The sequence below is a fragment of the Dasypus novemcinctus genome, chromosome 2 (assembly GCF_030445035.2).
Source record: "Dasypus novemcinctus isolate mDasNov1 chromosome 2, mDasNov1.1.hap2, whole genome shotgun sequence".
Classification (NCBI taxonomy): Eukaryota; Metazoa; Chordata; class Mammalia; order Cingulata; family Dasypodidae; genus Dasypus; species Dasypus novemcinctus.
Genome location: NC_080674.1, coordinates 23,141,655 through 23,163,640, shown reverse-complemented (window position 1 = coordinate 23,163,640; position 21,986 = coordinate 23,141,655). Strand labels below are relative to the sequence as shown.

At 34.7% G+C, this 21,986-nt stretch overlaps 1 protein-coding gene across 2 annotated transcripts in view; it reads left to right on the top strand.

The window, feature by feature from the left end:
• The window catches only part of CDH12 (cadherin 12), a 1,117,721-nt gene extending 1,100,230 nt beyond the window's left edge, over positions 1 to 17,491 (top strand). For both annotated transcript variants that reach the window (XM_058307302.2, XM_058307298.1), the window contains 4 exons: positions 7,523 to 7,644; positions 11,138 to 11,255; positions 13,453 to 13,704; positions 16,153 to 17,491. In XM_058307302.2, the coding sequence (XP_058163285.1) occupies positions 7,523 to 7,644; positions 11,138 to 11,255; positions 13,453 to 13,704; positions 16,153 to 16,652 (992 nt within the window). In that variant the 3' untranslated portion in view covers positions 16,653 to 17,491. The remainder of the gene's footprint in view (positions 1 to 7,522; positions 7,645 to 11,137; positions 11,256 to 13,452; positions 13,705 to 16,152) is intronic.
• Positions 17,492 to 21,986: the final 4,495 nt, after the last annotated feature.

The following is a 21,986-nucleotide window of genomic DNA, read 5'->3' as shown; positions in this document are numbered from 1 at the left end:
GAGGAGATTGTCTTCAACAATGAGAAAAGTGTGATTCAATCAGTTGAAGGCTTTAAAACTGAATTTCCATGTCAATATCAGCCATCCAGCTCCTCCTGGGACATTCATCAAAAAACTTCATCAGATTTCCAAGCTTGTTACTGGCCCTAGGGAATTTGGTCCATGAATTCCTACAGTCATATTAGACAAAACTTATAAAATCTCATAATATTTACAGATATCGCCTTTAAATTCTGTTTCCTAGTTATCAGAGAACCTTAGCTAATACAGCTTTGGTACTGGGAGTGGTTCTTTGGAAATACAATCTTAAGGATGACATCTTTGACTTGGTTGTGGTTTTTGGAACTGGTTCTCTACTCTGATTAAAAGTACTAATGACTCTATTTCCAATCATTAAAATGGTGCTTTTGGTCTGTGGTGTGCCTTGGCAATAGAGATATGCAAAATACCACCATTGGATACACCTACTCAAATGCTTGTAAGAGGCAAGGCTCTACATGAGAGTGTTTTTGATACCATAACAGAGTTTTGTGGGGATAAAAAGTATGAGGTTGGTGAAAAGATGCTGCTGAGTCTTTGCCAGATAAACTTGTAATGGTTTGCCATCATACCTTCAGTTTGTTCTGAGGAAATAGCTTCCAATTAACTCCACCTGAAGAAATTACACTCTGTCCTTGGTAAACTTGAAATCACCTCCCCTGAGGAAAAAGCCCTCTTTTCTCTGTCAGACTGTTCTTGTTTCACCAGATGAAACTACAATGGGATGCCCTAAGATAATTGGCTTGTAAGATACTTCTTATTCTTCTCATGCCATCACTTTCACCCCTTTTTCTTTCCAGGTCTATAACTAGACTGAAGTCATAGCATGCCCAAAACAGTGAGGTACAAAATATGAACAGGAGAATGTATGATATACTTCAAAAGATTTTCATGGATTTTTAAATTTATATAGGCAAAAATCAGGGAAACGTGTGTGGGAATGAATTTTAAGGGTATGGGATAATGGTAGAAGGAATATAAGGTTGGATCAGGATGAATTTATTGATATGGGCCCACTAAGCAGAAAAGCTGGAATCATTGTTGTAGTTTGTAGCTCTCACGCTTTGTTTAGGTGGTTGGTTGAAACATGGACAGAAAGGTGGCTGACAATGCCTGGGGTCAAATGCCATAACTGCATGACATAATGTGGATGAAGTGATCTAAAGGCTTAGAGAAATTGGAGTGCATTTATCATGTAAGACCTGCTTACCCACCCCATGAATATCTAGAGGATACACTTTTCAGCAGAACTGTGAGGAATAAATTTGTGAGACAAACTTCATTTTCTCTCAAGAGCTCTGTGGTTGCTCTTTTCTGTAGGTCAGATATTACTGTGGGAACTTCTGCCACTGAACTGGGATCCTTGAATGCAATGGAGATGACTGGATCCCAGGTTGGCAGAAACCAAGTGGCAGCACCTAATTGCCAAAGATCAGGTAGGCGTGACTACCACAATGGACAGCAGAAACAGAGAGACAATCAGAATTTTCTGGCTTGCAGAGACCTATGATGTTGGCTAATAGATAATGAGGTACCTAGAGGTAAAATTGATGGGCAGTCAAGTAAATTCTTACTTGACCTATATAAGCAGAAGACTTCTTAAACAACAGTCTAACTACAAAAATAGAGAGTCATGGCCCTTTAATCAATTTCCAAACTTGAGACAGTTTATAAACCCAAAACCCCTTGAATGAATGGAAGGCAAGGTCCTCTTGGGGAAGGACCCTGTTATACTGCCAAAAATGAGTACTATTTATCTTCCTTCTAGACTTCTCCAAAGAGACCTAACTGAGCACTTTGGAAAAATAAATAATGAGAAATTTCAGGGACTATTTTACACTGGCTCAGAAGTGACATAAATTCCAGGGACCAGAATCATCACTTTGGTCCACCAGAGTTGGGCCTTATAGATGTGGGTGATCAATAGTGTTTTAGCTCAGCTTCATCTCACAGTGTGTACAGTAGTCCCCAGACCCGTTCTGTGGTTATTTTCCCAGTTCTGAAGTGCATAATTGGAATAGACATACCCAGCAAGAGGTAGAATCCCTCTGGAACATTGGTTCCCTGACTTACAAAGTGAGGGTCACAATGATAGGAAGGGCCACATAGAAACCACTAGAACTACCCCTACTAAGCACATTAGTAAATCGAAAAGTCATATTGTATTCCTGGAGGGATTACAGAGATTAGTATCTCCATCAAGTATATGAAAGTTGTAGGGATAACAATTCCCACCACATGCGCATGCAACTCTCCTATTTGGGATGTGCAGAAATAAAATGGATCTTGGAGGATGACAGTGAATTATTATAAACTTAACCAGGTGGTGACTCCAATTGCAACTGCTGTTCCAGACAAGATGCCATTGTTTGAGCAATCAATACATCCCATGATAACTGATATCCAGTTATTGATCTGGCAAATGTTTCTCCTCACTTGCTATTAGTAAGGACAATGAGAAACAGATTGATTTCTGTTGGCAAGTCCACCAATACACCTTCACTCTCTTACATTAGGGATATATCAACCTCCAGCCATAAGTCATAATATTGTCCACAAGGACCTGTATCATTTCTCTCTCCCACAAGACATCACACTGCTCCATTATATTGATGACATAATGTTGAGTGGACCTGGTGAGCAAGCAGTAACTACTGCTCTAGATTATTGGTAAAGTGCTTATGTGTCAGAGGATGGGAGATAAAACCAACAAGAACAAAGGGGCTGTATTAGTCAGTCAAAAGGGTGCTAATGCAAGTACCAAAAGTCTACTGGCTTTTATAAAGGGTATTTATTTGGGGGGTAAAGTATACAGTTACAAGGACCTAAAGAGTACAACTCAAGGCTGCTTTCTCACCAAAGTCAGCTGCCATGTCTCGAAACAAGATGGCAGGAGATCTCTGCCTGGGCTCTCCTTCCTTCTTCCTCTTAAGGCTCTGTGGCCCATGGCCAAATGTTTGGTTCTCTAAAGACCCAGTAGCAGACCAAAAGATGTTTCTCAATAAGAGAGTAGTTATTTATGAAGAAAGGCAAAGCTTTCCTCCAAAATCCTAAGGATTTGCATCGTGATTCTCTTATAGGGAGCTGTCAAAGTCTCCAGACAGCATCATTTTGGCAGCTCCCTATAGGAGAATCACAATGCAGATCCTTAGGATTTTGGGTGAACGCTTACATACCTTTCTGACTGGGTGAAAAGCACGATGTTATTGGTATTCCATGCTAATGTTCATCAGATGGTTGCTTCAGCAGAGGAAGATTTTAATAATCAAGTGGATTAGATGAGCCATTATTTGGATTCCCCAATCAGCCTCTTTCCCAGCTACTCCTGTCTTTGCCCAAAGTACTCAAGAACAAAGTGGCTTTGGTGGTAATGATGGAGGTGGTAATGATGGGCTCAGCAACACCCAAGGCTTACCTGGCTACAACCACTGTTGAGTGCTCAATCTTCCAGCAGCAAAGACCAACACTCAGTGTCTTATGACATCATTTCCTGAGATGATCAGCCTGCTACCTGAAGGCAGACTGATTACACTGAACTATTTCCATAATAGAAGGGAAAATAATTTATTCTAACTGGAATAGACACATACTTCAGACATGCATTTGCTTTACCTGCACACAATGCTTTTGCCAAAACTGCCATCCATTGTTTTCAGAATGCCTAATTCATCTTCATGTTATTCCACAAAGCATTGATTCTGAGAAAGAAATCCACTTTGCAGCAAATGACATGTGGGAAAAGTCACATCCTCATGGAATTCACATGTTCCCCATCATCCAATAAGCGGCTGTATTGACAGAAGAGTGGAATGGCCTTTGAAGACTGAATTACAAGCTAAATATGTGGCGATACTTTGCCGGGCTGGAACAGTGTTCTCCAGAAGGTTTTGTATGGTCTAAATCAGTGTCTAGTCTGTTTTTTCCGTAGCTGGGATTCATAGGTCCAGTTATCAATAGGTGGAAATTGGAGTGGCACTACTCAATTATTGCTCTTAGTGATCCACAAGAAAAAAAAATTGCTTTCTGTCTTTGAATACTTAAGCATTACTGGTCTACAGGTCTTAGTTCCTGAAAGATGATTACTTCCGCCAGGAGACATAACTGATTCTACTGAACTGAAATTTCAGACTGTCACCTGGTCACTTTGGACTCTTCATGCTCCACATTAACAGGCAAAAAAGAATTATTGTGCTGTCTGGTGTGGTTTATCCTGACTAGCAAGGGGAAAGAGGACTGCAACTACACAATAGAGATAAAGAAGAATTTGCCTGGAATTCAGGAGTTCATTTAGGAATTTCTTAGTACTACCTTCTCTAGTGATTAAATTCAATGGATTACTGCAACAACCCAATTCATACAGGACTACCAATGGTCCAGAAACTTCAGGGAGGAAGGTTGGTACACCCCACCAAACATAGAATGACAAGTATATGAGGTGCTTGCAGAGGGTGAAAGGAACATGGAATGGGTAATGAAAGAAGGTAGCAATAAATATGAACTATGACCATGTAATCAATTACAGAAAGAAGAACTTTAAGGGTTATGAATATTTCTTCCTTGTTTTCTATGAGTATGTTTGATATATGTACGTAGGCTTTAGGTGTTTCTTCTCTATCTTATTCTCTTATATGATATAAGTTGTCTTAGTTTTATATTTTTCTATTTCAGTTATAGGATATCAAGTTTAAGAGTGAATAATACCTAAGAATGTAAACCCTATTCTGGAGCACTTTAGTGTGTTTCCAGTTGAATGTAAGACAGTTGAGTATTACTGGGCAAAATACATGTCTGTTTTGTTTTGCTTTTTTAATTTAGAGATTAAGCATGGTTTAAAGTGATATATTTGGCTGCCAAGTTGAAAAGGGATGGGCTGTCATGGTTTATTTAGTTCATGTGTCAAATTTGCCATGTTAAGGTGCCCAGTTGTTTGGCCAGTCAATCACTGGCCTGACTGTTAGAAAGAGGACATTTCACAGACTTAAGTCATCAATAAGTTGACTGCATCTGTTGTTACCAACTGTATTCTCTGGTTCAGGTGGACTTCAGAATGAAGAAACACGACCTCAGTGCAATCAAACTTTATTTAATCATTGCTCAGTATTAAACTCGAATCTGGTCAGGGCAATGATGGAAATCCCCTGGTGTTGCTCCACAAGCCTAGCCAAGGCACAAGCCTGGCTGAGCACCAGCCTGGCCTGAGGCACTGGTGGAAATGCTTTCAGTGTTACAGTCCAACCTGGGCCAAGGCACAAGCCTGGTCAAGGCAGTGGTGGAAGCACATGGCTCAGCGTTACAGCTTGACTTGCCACTCCATGTTCATTTCTGTAGCTCAGCTTATCATGCTCAGCTCAATGAGTATCTCACAGCTTGGCATTCATTGTTGCAACTCAGTTTGCTCAGCTCAGTATTCGTTGTTGCAGCTCGGCTCAGTGTGCTCAGTTTGGCTTGGTGGCTTGACTTGGTGTTTGTTCAGCTCACAATTCAGTGTTCAACTTGGCTCAGCATTTGCAGCTTGATGTTCCTCTGGCTGGGGGGAAGACGGAATGTGCACACAGGGCTTTGGAACCACTTTTGATATAGTCAGGTGTGTGTGACCGTGCCTGGGGGTCGAGTCCCAGTTGTGATGTTCTGATTGGTCAATTACTAGTTCTGAGCAAGGGGATTGATTGATTAGGATTTGAAACCCAGATTAGCATATTATGTAAACAGTGTAACTTAACTGGGAGATGCGGACTGGCTGACTACACTAGGAGAGGTGATGATTGGCTATTAATTAAAGCAATGGCTTCTATTGGTTGAAAACTCTCTTACCTTATTGGTTGACTGAGAATTACTCAATTACTCTTCATATTGGTAAGTTCAGGATCCCGCTGCCTAGAAGTCCCAAGCTCGGTTACTTGTTCCTTCAGCATCTATTCCTTATTGCATTTCCAATAAACTGAGGAGACTGCCTTCAACAGTGAGAGAAGTTTTATCCAATCAGCTGAAGGCTTTAAAAGGAGAAGTGATGATTTCAGCAGTCAGAATAGACAACTTCCATTTCTGCTTATGTTGGCCGTCTTCTTCTGGGACATTCATCTAAAACCTTCATCAGAATTCCCAACTTACAGGCTGCCTCATGGAATTTGGTCTTATGCATCCCCACAGTAACATGAGACAATTCTTATAAAATCTCATAATATATACAGATATTGTCTGTTGATTTTGTTTCTAGATAACCCTGACTAATATACCCTCCTTAAACATGCAATATATTATAAAATATGCCATCTTTTCTTTATAATATCTCTGCCTGTGCTGGTACACTATGATAGATTTCCATTATGCCACTTAAATCAGTGCTTTTCTTAAAAATAAATTTTTACTCAGCAAGATATTCTATACTTGTCACAACTAGTCCCTTGTTGACAGTTTGATTGAATTCTTTAAAAGAATCCAGAAAAGGGAATTTAAAATATACTATGCATCTTCAGTGGTATTTCAGGTAAGCAATTTGAATCCAAACTAATCACTAATTTAGGCATGTTAAATGAAAAAGGCCTTTAACTTCCATTCCCTTGGCTTTTTGACCTTGGTCAACACCCTTCAATAGTTTGATGTTCAATTTATCCATATGTAAACATATAGAGAATAGCAATGATTTTATATGGTAAAAATTTATATTCAACAAGAAAAACAAACACTTTATCTTTGCCTTGATTTGTTTAATTCACTTGCTCTAGGTTTCTTCAATAACTGACAGGGATGCAGATAATAAAGCAATAGTCTGGAGCAAAACCTAGGACGGATTTTTAGCAGAGACACATTTTCAAACCAACGTTCATTTTGATAATGTAGGAAAAATGTATTCTTTAGGAAAATTTTACTTATGTGTCCATTTTTTATCAATAGCAAGTCATTTCAGGGAATTCCTTAGCTTTCCCAAATCCATCTTTTACTTCTATTACTCTTATTTTCATTGATGAAAATCCTTCTTTCCTTCATTTCCCTGGGAATTTATCATTCTTAGTCCCAGGTCAAAGATTCTCCAATCCAGGATGGATCACTCTGAGAAAATAATTTAAATATGTTGATAATTCTTAACATTTTAAGTATATTGGCATAACATAGAAAGATGTTTTTTATCCAGAGAAAAATATGAATATTGGTTCTGTGAAGTAATCCTGGTGTTATGGCCAGGTCATTCAACCAGAAATGTCCTCCAATTGTGAAAGTATCAGCTAAAAGTTTGGCCTTATTTTGGTGTCTTACATCTGATCTAGTGAACTGATCATGCTTTGTTGTCTAAACATCTATATCTCTCTTATTTATCCCTTTATCATCTTGTGGTAGAGATGACACCCTTGGAATTTCCAATATTAAGAAAGCTTCTTTGGATTCTATATGAAGGCTGAACTTTTAAAAAAAAATAAGTACTAATTACTATAGAAGTAATGATTGATAATATTTTGTAATCCTCCTTTCTCTTTTTATGTTTCAATAGGTAACCCACTTTTAACAAGCAAAGTCAATGTCCTCATAAATGTCCTAGATGTCAATGAATTTCCTCCAGAAATATCTGTGCCATATGAGACAGCTGTGTGTGAAAATGCCAAACCAGGACAGGTATCTTATAATACTGCTAATGGAAAGTGTATAAAGACTCAAGTTATGTGTCTTTTACATTATATGTCTATACATGAATTACCATGCATATATGTAGTTTTTTTGTTTTCATAAATGAAGCCAGAAGAGACATAAAACTCTAGTAAGTTAATGGTCGAATAGATGGATGTAGAGGCATTACCGCAGAGAATAAAGAGTTGATAGCCTAGTAGCCCTTCATTGTACAAGTAAAAGGTCTACAATTGCAGATTCTGCTCTGGTTATCCACTTTCTCACTGTGGAATTTCTAAAGAAATTGTGATTATAAAACTGGTAAACTAACAACTGTAATGTGCACTCCTCCAGAGAATTTCTTCCCTTGTTGACGTGCTTTCATGAAGGTGTACAAGGAGCTCTCAAACTTATTGATAAAGTAAAACCTTTTTCTATTTGCCTCAAGGAGGCCATCTTGGTTACTTAAAATTTCTAAATTACATTTTCCCTTATCAGTCAATAATACTGTGGTGGTAAGAGATGCATGTTCTGGCAGGAAAATGCTATAGGGAAGCAGTACACATTGTAAGTTGTCAAAATCCTAGATATTAGGTGGTGGGTAGCCAGTTTATTATAAATAAATACATAAATAATATAAAGTGAATCAATCATGGGGAAATTAAAAGATTGTGCCATGAAGCAAGAAATTGAGTAATTCAATACTGTACATGTTAAGTCAAAAAGGAAAAATATTTCAGTATGCCTTGGTGGACTATATATAATCATTTTCAAATGTGTAGTTACTCATTTAAGTAAATTGGATGAGTTTAGATTTTTATATGAAATATCTTAGTATATGAAACAGTTTTTGGAACAATATCATCCTTTAATCTTAATTTTTTTTTCATTCTGAATCCTTCAACCTGTGTAGCAGAATATATGTCCTGTCACTCTAATCCTGTGATGTCCACCAGCAAAATGAAGCTATTAAAATCAATTTCTCACAGATGACTCACACTAGATGCATTTTAAGTGTTCTATAGCCAGATGTGGCAACTGAATACCATTTTGGTCTGTACGGGTAAAGATTATTTCCATCAGCGGAGAAACTTCTACAGGACTGTGCTGCTCTGATCCTTCTTTTGATAATTCATTATATTACAGCCTGTATGATATAGTCGTATATTCTCAAGTGAGAAATGCCCTGTCTATAGTTTTGAATAGGCACAGAAAAACATTTAAACAAAGTTTTAACCCTTTGTCACCTTAATTTTTCACAGCTACTTTATATGGAATGAGCCTTCTTAAGTGCCTGAAATACATGCTTCATAAATGTACACAAAGGAATAACCAAATCTGGTTATTTGATGAGTTAATTGAGCTAAACCAAAATCCTACAACTTGGCTATTTTCCACTTTCCAGATACACAAAATAACCAATCCTTGTTCTTTTAGGTAATTAGGAACATTAATTATGTCAGATCAATTGGAGATTGTAATTCTCTAAATGAAACTAAATGGAAGCCTTTGGGAAATAGAGCTCTATTTAATACTTGTATATCTCTCTAGTAAATTGAATGGCTTAAAATGTAGGGAATAATAGAAGTTACTAGAGATCACCTTTATTTTCTTATATCTCAGTAACTGGTGAGGAATCTATTGGGCCTTTGGAAGCTGCTTTTCTAATAAATAGTTGATTTTTTGTAGTCTACTGGGACTCACATACAAAGCAAAGCATAGCTCTATTTTATAAGGGAAATTTTCATTGTGTTTTCAGGGAGGATGATTCATGATCATTATCTGATTTTGCCTCTGGCCTAGGAAATACCCATTTCTACTGCTGGTCTATACTCAAATCAATCTCTCCCTTTCTGACTCACATTTATCTATGTATCTATCAATCAAATATCTATCTAATCGACCTTGTATTGAAAAGAGCAAGAAAGGAAAGAAAGCTGATAGTATATAAAATAGTAAATATTTATACTGCAGATGATTTTCCCTAAAACAGTGACTCCCAGGTGACAATTCTAGATAAGTGCTGATATGTAACAAAGTTTTCATTTTTGTATATTGAAAGACATTTCTTTATTCTAAAATCATATCCCTTATCCTTAATAATGTTAAATATTCATAATTTAATAAATGAGAATGCTATTATGTAATAGTTAAACACACAAAAATCATGACAACCATGTATCAGCCCCAGACAATTTACAGAAATTTTACTGATGAAATATAGAGATCTGAAGTTATTGGTCTATGCGAAGGAAAGCTGGAGTTGGATCCAGATACTGCAGTAAATCTTTGGCTCAGTTGCCACATCCCAAGATCTGGCTTTCAGTGTTGAGTGATGAAAATATTCACCCACGAAAAACAGTGAATAAATCTTGAGCGACAGCTTGACTGCTTCACACTAACACTAGAAACTGGAATTGTTACTAGAGTACCAATTTGTTAAATCATAAATTTCTATAAGTGCCTGGACACTCAAATCTCAGAGATTAATACATTTCTCTCTGGTGCAGCTATGTGGCAAGGTAGATTAGTGACATGAGATTTCATTTTAACCATGGTATAAGGAAAAAAGCAGTGAATGAATCACATGCCTCATGCCATCAATATTAGATAACCTGTTATGCACTTTACATACTGGGGCCAGAATATAGAAATCCAAGGCCTACCTTTGGTAAATGTAGAATTAATTTAGGAATCTGACTGCCTGACCAGTACATTGTCCTCACTCATTCCTACTCCCGTTTTCTCAATTTTGGATTGATGTGCAACTCTTGGATATGTTCACAAACAAATGACCTCAGAGCCATTCTGATTTGCTTATCTATGTAGTGAATTGTGAATTTTACAATTTGACTCTCAGAAGTTATTTTTTAGGGCATTTTATTGAAGGAACAGAATTTTAGCTACACAGTATCCAACCTATGGGAACAATTTAGGAAACAATTCTGAACAGGGTTGATCGTGTTTGCCCTTTTAAAAATTCTATGTCAGTACAATGTTTGTTCCTACCCAATGGGGAAAACAAACATAACAAGAACAGTTACACGTCCCTGTTTCTCTCTTTCTTATCATTTTATTTCTTTGAGAAAATAAAACTCATTCCCACAAACATAAAAGTACTAACATTTGCTACTGCAAGGACTTTTAAATAATCCAGTAAGCATTTTCTTATTTAGGTGAAGAAAGAAGTTATTTCATTTAATTTAAAATGTAAACCAGTGCATTTTAATTTTGTTTATTAGTGAGTTTTTTTCAGTTCTGTTAAGCTTTATAGTTTGGCATATATCGATTTGGAATTAGAACGTACCTTGTAATTGTACCTACCATTATTCCCTGTAATGTTTAGAGATTTGTTTGCAAATAATTGATCCACTGACATGAATCCTAAACACACCATTCCTGTCTACCTGTATGCTTCACTAAATCAATGGATTAGTCTGCTCTTTAAAGTTCCCTTCGAAACCGATAACTGGTTTTGAGTTTAATCTCCACTTTGTTTTAGATAATTCAGATAATCAGCGCAGCAGACCGAGATCTTTCACCTGCTGGACAACAATTCTCCTTTAGATTAGCACCTGACGCTGCCATCAAACCAAATTTTACAGTCCGGGACTTCAGAAGTAAGTCTAAATACATAAAATGTACCCTTTATCATGTAACTTTATAAAGGGATACTTAGATAAAATTCAATGCTTTCCTTTGGAGCACTTAAGCTCATACAATATGGGAATACACATACATACATATACACACCAAAGAATTACAAAATTCTCTACCTAGCAATAGTTTAAATATATAATCTATATAAACTGTATCTAAGCAAGATACTTTTATGTATAATGTGGAAAGTTCGCCGAAAAAGGATGGTGACAAGTAGATGGAAATAAGAGTTGATAGGGCTTCATGCTAGATTTTCTATGTTTGATGTGGGAATATGAGAAAGAAGAAGACAGATCAGACTTCCAGATAACTAAGTTGGGAAAATAAGTAGATGGTCACACTATTCTTGCAACATAAGAATTGACTATTTTCCACATATGTATCTTTGCTGTGGAATCTACATCAAATTATTCATGATAATAAAAGCCACAATGTTTTGCCCCATGTAAGAGTGTTTTCTCACAGCCTGAAATTCAATTATACTCATCTGACTTTTGCCATATTCCTTTTTATCACAACTTATGTTGGTAAATGTAAGGGTTTTTTTTCTTTTAATTTAAGCAGATAGAAGTCATTTTAAGGGTATAAAGACACTGTTTAATGTGTCTTTTTCTTCCTACTAAGGAGAATATGAGATGTTTTATATGTTCAGTTACAAATAATAATAATAGAAATAAATATAATTTTCAAGGCAGCCTTTTGAACTCAATTGAGTTCAACAATAACAAATCCCTGCCTCCCCCAAAATACTAAGTGCAGACAAAACAGCTTCTCCTTCTCACTTTCTATTTATATTAATACTTTCATCCAAATTTTGAACTTTAATCATTGACTGTTCTTTTTTCCAGCCTTAGGTATTCAGTTATCATTGCTGAAGATTTCAATGTAAATTTAGCATGTCACCATTTTTCTATTCTGTCATCACAAGTGCCTGGCATTAACTCTTATTGGGAATATTTAAACAGATTCATATTTTGGCGTTTTATTTCTCAATTGTCAATTCTCCTCTATGTAAAATAAGTACAAATTAATCTTCCCATACCATACTCTAATCATATCATGTAATGTATTTTTTTTAAATCTTGGTGTTTCTTACTACAATGAGAAGTTGTATAATGTTTAATTGTTGAAATTAGCATCAACACAAAGAAGAATTTCATATAATTGAAATAGTGACATTTTTCTGGTAGGCCTGCATTATAATGCTTGTTTTTCTAAAACCATTTCATCTGATTTCTCAGTCAGTATCAAGCATATTATAAGTAACTAAATATTCATAGATTTCTAAAAATATCAAAACATTTCTAATAATTATTTTAATAGACACACACAAAGATAAAATGTTACTATGAATAAAGCAGAAGATCTGCTTATAAGTGTAAAAATAAGTGAAGAGAAAATGTATGCAATGAAATAATAATTACATTTGTTTAAAATTAAAGATGATTTATTTTCTTGGATTTTTGCAAATGAAAATGCTATTGGTGATTTTACTAGAATTAATATACATAATTTTAAATTATATTACCACACTGGTTGTAACAATGCATGGCGTTTAAAATTTTTAATAAGTCTTTATGGTTTTAGCACATTTTATTTTCCTCTCAATTCAATGTTTCTTAATCTAAATGATGTGCAAATTACAAAAGTAAAAGTATGTATATATGTAATATGTGGATTTGGAAAACATTAAAATTTTATCTGAAATAACTGATCAATTTTTTTAATATTTTGAAGGATAGATTCTTAGGTAAGATAGTTTACAGATTCATACTTTGAAATATTGTCTGTTCTATTATGGAAACAAATATTCTTAAAAATTTTTTTCAATGAATTTGGATGTTAGGAAAAAAATGGGTTGATACAACACACTTCTTGTCTTGTAAACCAGAAAGTCTTTCATTTTGCTACATTTTTTAGAATAGAAATTTTAATTCTCACACCAGGAAAGATTAATGTTTTTGTTCTCCCTAGGGAAGAAATTTTGATTATGTTTGATGACATTTTGGCATTTTTCATAATAATAAAGGACAGAATAAAAATATGGCAACATTTTACTGATTCAAGAAGAATGCCCTACTGTTTAACAGATACCGATTTTAAGATTTAATGTGAAGCTTACATTAATCTTCTTATCATAAATGTCATGTTTTGTAGACAACACAGCTGGAATTGAAACCCAAAGAAATGGATACAGCCGCAGGCAGCAAGAGTTGTACTTCCTCCCTGTTGTAATAGAAGACAGCAGTTATCCTGTCCAGAGCAGCACAAACACAATGACTATTCGAGTTTGTAGATGTGACTCTGATGGTACCATCCTCTCTTGCAATGTGGAAGCCATTTTCTTACCTGTGGGACTCAGCACTGGGGCTTTGATTGCAATTTTACTGTGCATTGTGATTCTCTTAGGTTGGTTTCAATCTCTTTCTTCTTCTCAACTCTGTATCTCCCCTTGAATTAACATATGTTAGGTTTTTTTTTTTTGCATTGAAATGATAACTCTTGATAGTCTATCTATATCAAATTAATTTTTTATTAAAATTCACTTTGTATTTCTTACATCAGGGATATATACTACAAGGAATAAATAAATAACATCATCATAAAAATGCAAAAGTATGTTCAAACCCTAGGGGATTTTTAAATAACAATTTGTGGCCCTTGTCACAATTTATATCTCTATAACAAAGATTCATTTGAAACAAAGATTTCTCAATACATTCTACATCTTGGTAAGAGATTATATAAACTTCGTTTTATTCCTGAAGGGCAACTTTTCTCAAATTCTAGTTCAATAACAAATGAAGAAGAGAAAAGGAGAGGAACAAAATAGGGAGAAAATGAAGGAACACCAAAATTTGTTTTATTGTGTGTTCAAACTGCCAGTCAGGAATTGATTTTTCTACTTCTCTTATATCTCCTAACATCAAAATTCTAATCAACCCTACTAGAATGGAAAAGAATAAAATATCTAGAAGCACTGAGAAGGAAAACGATGGAAATAAATGCATTCTGCAACATCTCTGTGAGAGTAAATATAAACCTATTTTAGGGTTTTCCTTCTTCCATTAATTCTGTTCTATTGACTCTATTTCACTTAGTAATTCACTGCCTGACTTACAAAACTCAATATAGGTTTTCTTTTTTGCCTTTCATTTCTTTAAATTCAAATTATACTAGATATATAATTCAGAACATTCAACATATATGTGTAAGTTTATTAAACCAACAGTTATTCTGAAAAATGTAGATAACCACCTTTATCTCTAGGATATTGAACAAAATTTGTTTAAAAAATAGTATTGTATAAAATATGGAGTAAGGCATTATACAATAGTTTGCAGAATAACATCCTCTGAGTCAGAAGCTCATGCTGACTTGGAGGATGAAGTTCCAGTTCAGTTTACATGGGGTAGATATTAATTCCATGCGTGTTTCTCAGGTATGTAGAACAAAGCATTCTTCATACTCCTGTGCTTTGTAATGAAATATCTCTGGTACCCATCTGTGCTTTTAGTAGAAACTTTAAAATGGCAAATTTAAAATCACACTGACACATCTGAAAATGAACAAGATCACTTTGATGTTGAAGGTCAAATCAAGTCTTCCTCTCTCTTTCTCCTTGCTTTTCTAAAAGTGATCTGAGTCCCAGGGTATTTCCATGCCAACCTCACAGGACGTGGCATGTTTTGGATGCTTTCCTCTGACCTCTGTTGCTTTCTTGCAGTACAGCGAGTAATCTGCTTAAAGCACTGTTATCATGCACTGCCATCTACTGCACATTGACCCACATCCTTTCTAGGTGTCCACAGTGTGCTATCACTGTTCCAGGCATTGTACATTTTCTGGGAATCCTTTTGTCCATTGTCCTGCCATGAAGTCTGCTTAAAAATCGATCTATTCTTTGAACTCCTTAACCAACCCGGACTCTTAGATATTTTTCTATCCTTCCTAGGGTGAGGGGTGCAAAATTTTTCAATATTTGGGCTTTTTTATTGAAATTTCTATGGAGGTGGTCGTGGGTTATGGCAAGCAAACGCATCACTGCTTCCTCATTTCTATTTGTGCCTACCCTCCCTTAGAAAAAGCAAACATCATTGATTTAATGGATAGAGGATTGTGAGACAATTAAAAACAAAGTGGAACTTCTGTAATAAAAGCCTATAAAATTAACTAGCTTAAATATTTTCTAGCTTCATGAAGGTAACTCAAATACTAAACATTTGGTTTGGAAAATATTCCTATATTGCAGGACATGGAATTGAAAAGAGTTTTTAATTCACGTGATTTGTGTGGCTAAGGCTTCATCTTATTTCCCCTTCTTCCCTCCCTTCTATCCTCCCTCCCTCCCTTTCTTCCTTCCTTTCTCTCTCTCTCTCTCTTTCATTCTTTCCTTTTTATAGCTTTAAAAAGTGATTGTCACAGTGAAGTTTGGGGGTTAGTTGGAAACAAAAGTAATGTCACAACGGGGAAATCTAGTTACAAATGATAACTGTTAATTATAAACAAAAATAAGAAGTTCTTATTATATCAACTCTGTACAGTTCTCTGTGTTTAAAACCACATTTTTTTTTTCATTTTTTAATGCAAACTTTTACCTGGCATTTAAATATTTCAAAACATAATGCGTTTAAATATAAGGAGAAGTCTGTCTTATTTTGTAATTTTGCTCTCGTTTCTTATTATTTACAGTTTCAAAATTAAGTTGTCCATGAAAATCATGCGAGTTTTACCAAGTATAGTAATTTTAGTTTGGAAGAAATTAGAGATACCCAGTCCCGGTTTTACCTTTTTATAGAGGGATGAACCGGCCTATCTCCTTCCTGTGCTCACATTGTTGTTTTTGTCTTTTTCTAGCCATAGTGGTGCTGTATGTAGCTCTGCGAAGGCAGAAGAAGAAAGACACCCTGATGACCTCGAAAGAAGACATCAGAGACAACGTTATCCATTATGATGATGAAGGAGGCGGCGAGGAGGACACCCAGGCTTTCGACATTGGTGCTCTGAGAAACCCGAAAGTGATTGAAGAGAACAAAATTCGCAGGGATATAAAACCAGACTCTCTCTGTTTACCTCGTCAGAGACCGCCGGTGGAAGATAACACAGACATCAGGGATTTCATTAATCAAAGGCTACAGGAAAACGATGTGGACCCCAGCGCCCCACCGTATGATTCACTGGCGACCTATGCCTACGAGGGCGATGGCTCTGTCGCGGAGTCGCTCAGCTCTATAGACTCGCTCACCACCGAAGCAGACCAGGACTACGACTATCTGGCAGACTGGGGACCTCGCTTTAAAGTCTTGGCAGATTTGTTTGGCGAGGAAGAGAGTTATAACCCTGATAAGGTCACTTAGGGGAGAAGTGATGGCTAACACACAACCAAGAACAGACATTTTAAAAAAGAAAGAAAGAGAAGGAAACACAAATGGAAATCACACACACACGTGCACACCCCCCACACAGGCTTTACAAGACAAGATTCCTTTGATAATCCGCTTTCTAGCAAGATACTATATCATCTTGTCAGTTTGGGTTTATTCTGCCAACACAAGATAAATCCTATAATATGTACTTGCTTTGTTTTGTTTTGTCATTTTGGAAACACACTGAGACACGCTCAGGCCTATTAAATACAATTTACTGACATGACAACCTAGAAAGAAGATAGCTATCTGGCATCACGGTGGAAGAGTGTTAGATTTTTCTTAATTCCACTAAAGTGCCTATTGAAACTCTTATCATTTAAAATGGTGTACAGTACACTCCGCTGTGATGGCATTGCAAGATTCAGAGATAAAGAGGACATAAAACAAAGACACCATCTTGATGTCAAAGAGCAATTGCAACATGCTGACTCTTCTGATTCCTTTTGAGGAAAAAAGAATACTTTCTGAACTCCATCTTCTTATAATTAAAATTACTTTTTTTTTCTTTTTTAAACTGTATGCCAAAACATTCGTTTTTCCTACTGTTCTGGAAAATTGAAATAAATGCGATAATATCAAATCCAATATGTAAGTCTTGAAATTTAAAAGAAATGTTAACGTTAGGTCATATTAAAGGTGTTCATTAAAATGTTGCTTTTTTCAAAAAAAAATAAAATTTGAAAAAGGATTTTAAAAATATCCCTCTTTTTAAGAAGAGACCTTGGGACTCATACCCCACATTAAAATAAATATTGGTTTAAATACTGTACTGGTGTGTGTGAAAGGTTGATTTTAAAAAATCAGCAGATCATTTAAACATTCAGTAATGGATAAAATTTCAAGTTGTATTTCTCTGAAATTTTCTGGGAAATAAAAATGTCATTGATTTAAACATAGGAAGAGAAAGTTCATTACACAGCTTCAAAGAGTTTCTAACAATCCAAAAATTCTTTGATGAGCAAAGAAAATAAAAGATATCAAATGTGCAATACTTTGAAATAATACAAGATGGATTTATAATATGTCTAAAATATTTATTATATATTAGTGAAAAAAATTATTAAAAAATCAAGAACTTCAGAAAGTTCAAGCCAATGAATGAATACTAAAAAGAACACAAATGCAAAATTGGGCAGCTAATTCACTTGTTTTGTTTACATGGATTTTAACTTTCTGAATGTCATTTTTATGGTGGAGTTCAGAGTTGTCCTTTCCTGTATCATCAACAGCAATTTAATCCTCATATCCCCTACAATTTCCCCATAAAAATGCTTCACTTTTTATTTTGATGCAGATTTCTAAGAATATTAGATTTTGTAAGCATACAGGTAAACTGCACTCAAGACAAGTGAGTTGTCCACACATCTATACATAACAGAAAAACACATAACAAAATTGATAAGTAATTGTAAAATGATAATATATTTTCTTAACAAAACTACAAGTGACTAGTGAAATATTGACACTATAGAGGAAAAAAGTGTCTTATAAATACATACTGAAGATATGGTTAACATGTAGCTGTATTCGTGAAATATGCATGAACATGTTTATATTTGCAAAGTTAAGTTAAAAATTTACACAAAGGAAACCTAGCAATAAAATGACTAATCTAGGTTATTGTTTTTTGCCCTATTACTTATTAAACGCTTGCTTTAAAATTACCTAATTGGGAAAGTGGACTTGGCCCAATGGATAGGGCCTCAGCCTACCACATAGGAGGTCTGCGGTTCAAACACTGGGCCTCCTTGACCCGTTTGGAACTGGCCCGTGCTCAATGCTGATGTGCACAAGGAATGCCCTGCCTTGCAGGGGTGTCCCCCCAGTGCCACCGATAAGGATAGAACTGGTCACAGAAGAACACACAGCAAATGGGGGGGAGGGGGGAGAGAGAAATAAAAATAAATCTTTAAAAAATAAAAAATAAATAAAATTACCTAAGTAATAATATGCTTTGCCAATGGGACTATATGAATCTCTCTCTATATATAGATTTGAGGTCTTATATTTGCATTTTATCCTTTTTTTCCCTATCAGGTTTAACAATTAAACTCATTTGCCTCCATTTACCATCACTACTTTGCCTTAGTCTCATCCCAAATTAGAATATCCATCTCTTGTAATAGTCTGCAGCATAATATGTGTTGGAAAATATTTGCCTAAATTAAAAAATGACTGAGGATGCCATACCCATACTGGGAAAAAAAATTAAAGCAGATTTTATGTGTCCTAGAAAAATACTTTGCAATGGAATGATGCATGACACCTTGAATAAGGTTGATACAGAAAGATTACTTCCGTTGGCAAAACAATAATTCTCAGGAGTTCCTGCAAATAGTATTTTGCATTTTGCTAAACTTTAAAACTTCTGCATGTAATCACAGAGAAGTAATGACACAGAAGAATACTGGGGTGGGGGGGAAGGGGGCAGGCAATCCATTTCAAACTCTGTAACTAAAACAGTAGGGAACATTTAATATTGATAGGTCTTATTTTCATCAACCTAATAAGCCTTCTTCAGTGCCTCCATGTTTTATTTTTTCAACTCATACAGAAGTTAACAAATATTTCAGGAAAGGGTTGGATTTAATATAAACTAGCACCAGATAAGCAAACATTTAAAAAAAAATGAATAGTAGTAATTATAGGCACATGGGAAACTAGAGGAACAATATGGTGAAAAAAGAAGGTCTTTGGTGTTTATAAATTGCAAATATTATGGGGTTTCTATTGCATGCTATGGAGAATATTAGACCAACAATTTCATTAATTGTAATTGCTTGAGATTCTTTTTTAATTATAATAACAGGATACCTGTCCTTTATTCAGGCAGGCATTTAACATAATGAAAAAGCAATATTCAGAATCTACATGGGGAAAGTTATTTATTAATAATAATTAAACCATAATTTTGTTATTATATTGCATGTTTACTGTTACAGAAATATATATGCATTATATGAAATGTGTGTGTTACTTAAATATTTTAAATGTAGTCTTTAAATTACATCCAAATAAGTATTAGATCAGCACCTAAGAGGAAAACTAGACATAGTATAAAACTGATTTTGTATAAAATTTTACCAAACCAGAATTGTGATATTAGGCAAGCTCTTTAGCCTCCCTGTGTTCTTTGCTCTTTGGTAAATTTAATTCATTGGAATTAGTGTTATCTATGTTGCATTCTAGCTCTGAAATTCCATGACTCTTAAATTCTAATTACAATTATATGAACTCCCATTAAATCATTTACATTTTGATCACATAAAATTATAAGATGCATAGATATGTTTTAAAATAAGTAATAGAAATCTTTTATCTATATATATAATTGATTATACATTTAGTCACTCCCACCACATCAGGAAAGTTTCATTAAGTAATAAATATCAAAATTATTCAACAAGATTGAATGGTAGAGAGAACATAGGAAGGAAGATGAAAAAGTTTTTAAAATAACTAGAGTTCAGATCTTGAGCAAAAGAGAAAAAAAAAAAACTAAAGAAAGAAAACACTACAAGGAATGTTGTTCTCAATCCTTAAGAGGAGGATATTTGAGAAGTTTTTGGAAAAGTTTAACTATTGGATTATCATGGGAATTTCAAAGCAGACATACAGGGATTATATTAGAAAATGGACCCTGAAAATGAAAAATTCAGAAGAAACAATAAAAAGTAAACAACTTCATTTTGCTTTCTAAGATAAGAGGAGATGGGTAATTTTGTGTCTTTCCATTGTCAGACATTTATTTTTTTTATTTTTATTTTTTTACATATGATTTCTCTTTAATTATCTATGACTTTTAATTAAACCATTCTATAGCATAGTTCCCAGAACTTTTGAACATTTTATCAATGTCAATATTAAAAGATATGCTTCTTACAATTGAACCCTTGCCTTCTCACCCAATTTATAATTTGCTTTGGTACAAAATTGTCATTTGGAATTACTTTCTTCCTTAGTATTTTGAAGGTGTTTATCATATTCTAGCTTCCAATTCAGCTTATAAAATGAACAGACGACTATGTCAGCTTATTCCTTTGTATGTGATCTTATTTTATTTTCATGACAATGTTCAGAGTCTATATTATCCTTGGTGTTAAGAAAGTTCACGATAATGTGCTGAGATGAGTCTTGTCATTCACAATATTTGACTCTCAGGTCCTCTTTCAATATGGAGACTCAGATTCTTCATTCTGGGATATTTCAGTGTATTTTTTCGTTGATGATTTTTACTTTTTGTTTTTCATTTCTGTCTTTGTGGGGCTTTTAATATTTGCTATTGGAATCACCTGATTAAAAAGCTAATTGTATTCTCTTTAAACTATTATTTGGTATCTTATACTTTGTTCTGTTTTTATGATTTTCTCCTCTTTATTTTCCAATTCTATGGCTTTGCTGTGTAATGATTTTTTTTTAAATTTCAAAAATCTGTCATATTCTCTTTTTCCTTTTATTATGTTCTTGTTTTATATATGATGAGTTTCTTGAAGCTCACTGATATTAATTGTAGAAAATATGTATTTCAAACACTGTGCTGGAGGAGAAGGATATAGACTATCACAAGTGCTCATTCCAGTTCACTGTCATACTTTATGTGTCCAAGTCTTGAGCCATCACCAGGCTGTGGTAGAAAGAAATGTTTTTCTTCTGAGCAGCAACATGTTGTTAGATTTTTCTGCCCAGCATCAGCCTTCTCTGCTCAATTAACTTCCTAAAATGCTTGTTTGCTAGTGAATATGTCATTCTCTCTGTTGTGGGGATACACACCCATATAAACAAAGCTCATATACTTACACATGAATGCATGTCTGCATGCATCAAAACTACACGTAAAATAAAAACATACTACAAATTACTTAGAAATACATATTTCTTTATCATTTTAATTTTGTTTCAAGGTAAACAGGACATACATATATAAATTCAGGCCATAATATTTACTGGTAAGCTGGTTCATGTATTTTAGTTCAACATCAATTTATGGATAACAGTGATTTTATATTATATGCCTATTCTCAAAACAAGAAACTGTATTTGGGAAAAGACAACTGACACTTTTGTTTCCTACATCCTTAGCCATAAAATAATGAGATTGAATGTAGCAATCTAGATTGAATTTATGAAATATTTAATAGACCCAGTTTGCAATGAATTGTGGACTGTCATTTAAATCCTTTATTCAAATTCCTTATATTTCTTTGTATCACATATTTTCACAGAAATGATTCAGAATGACTAAATTTCACAAAATTTCTTAAA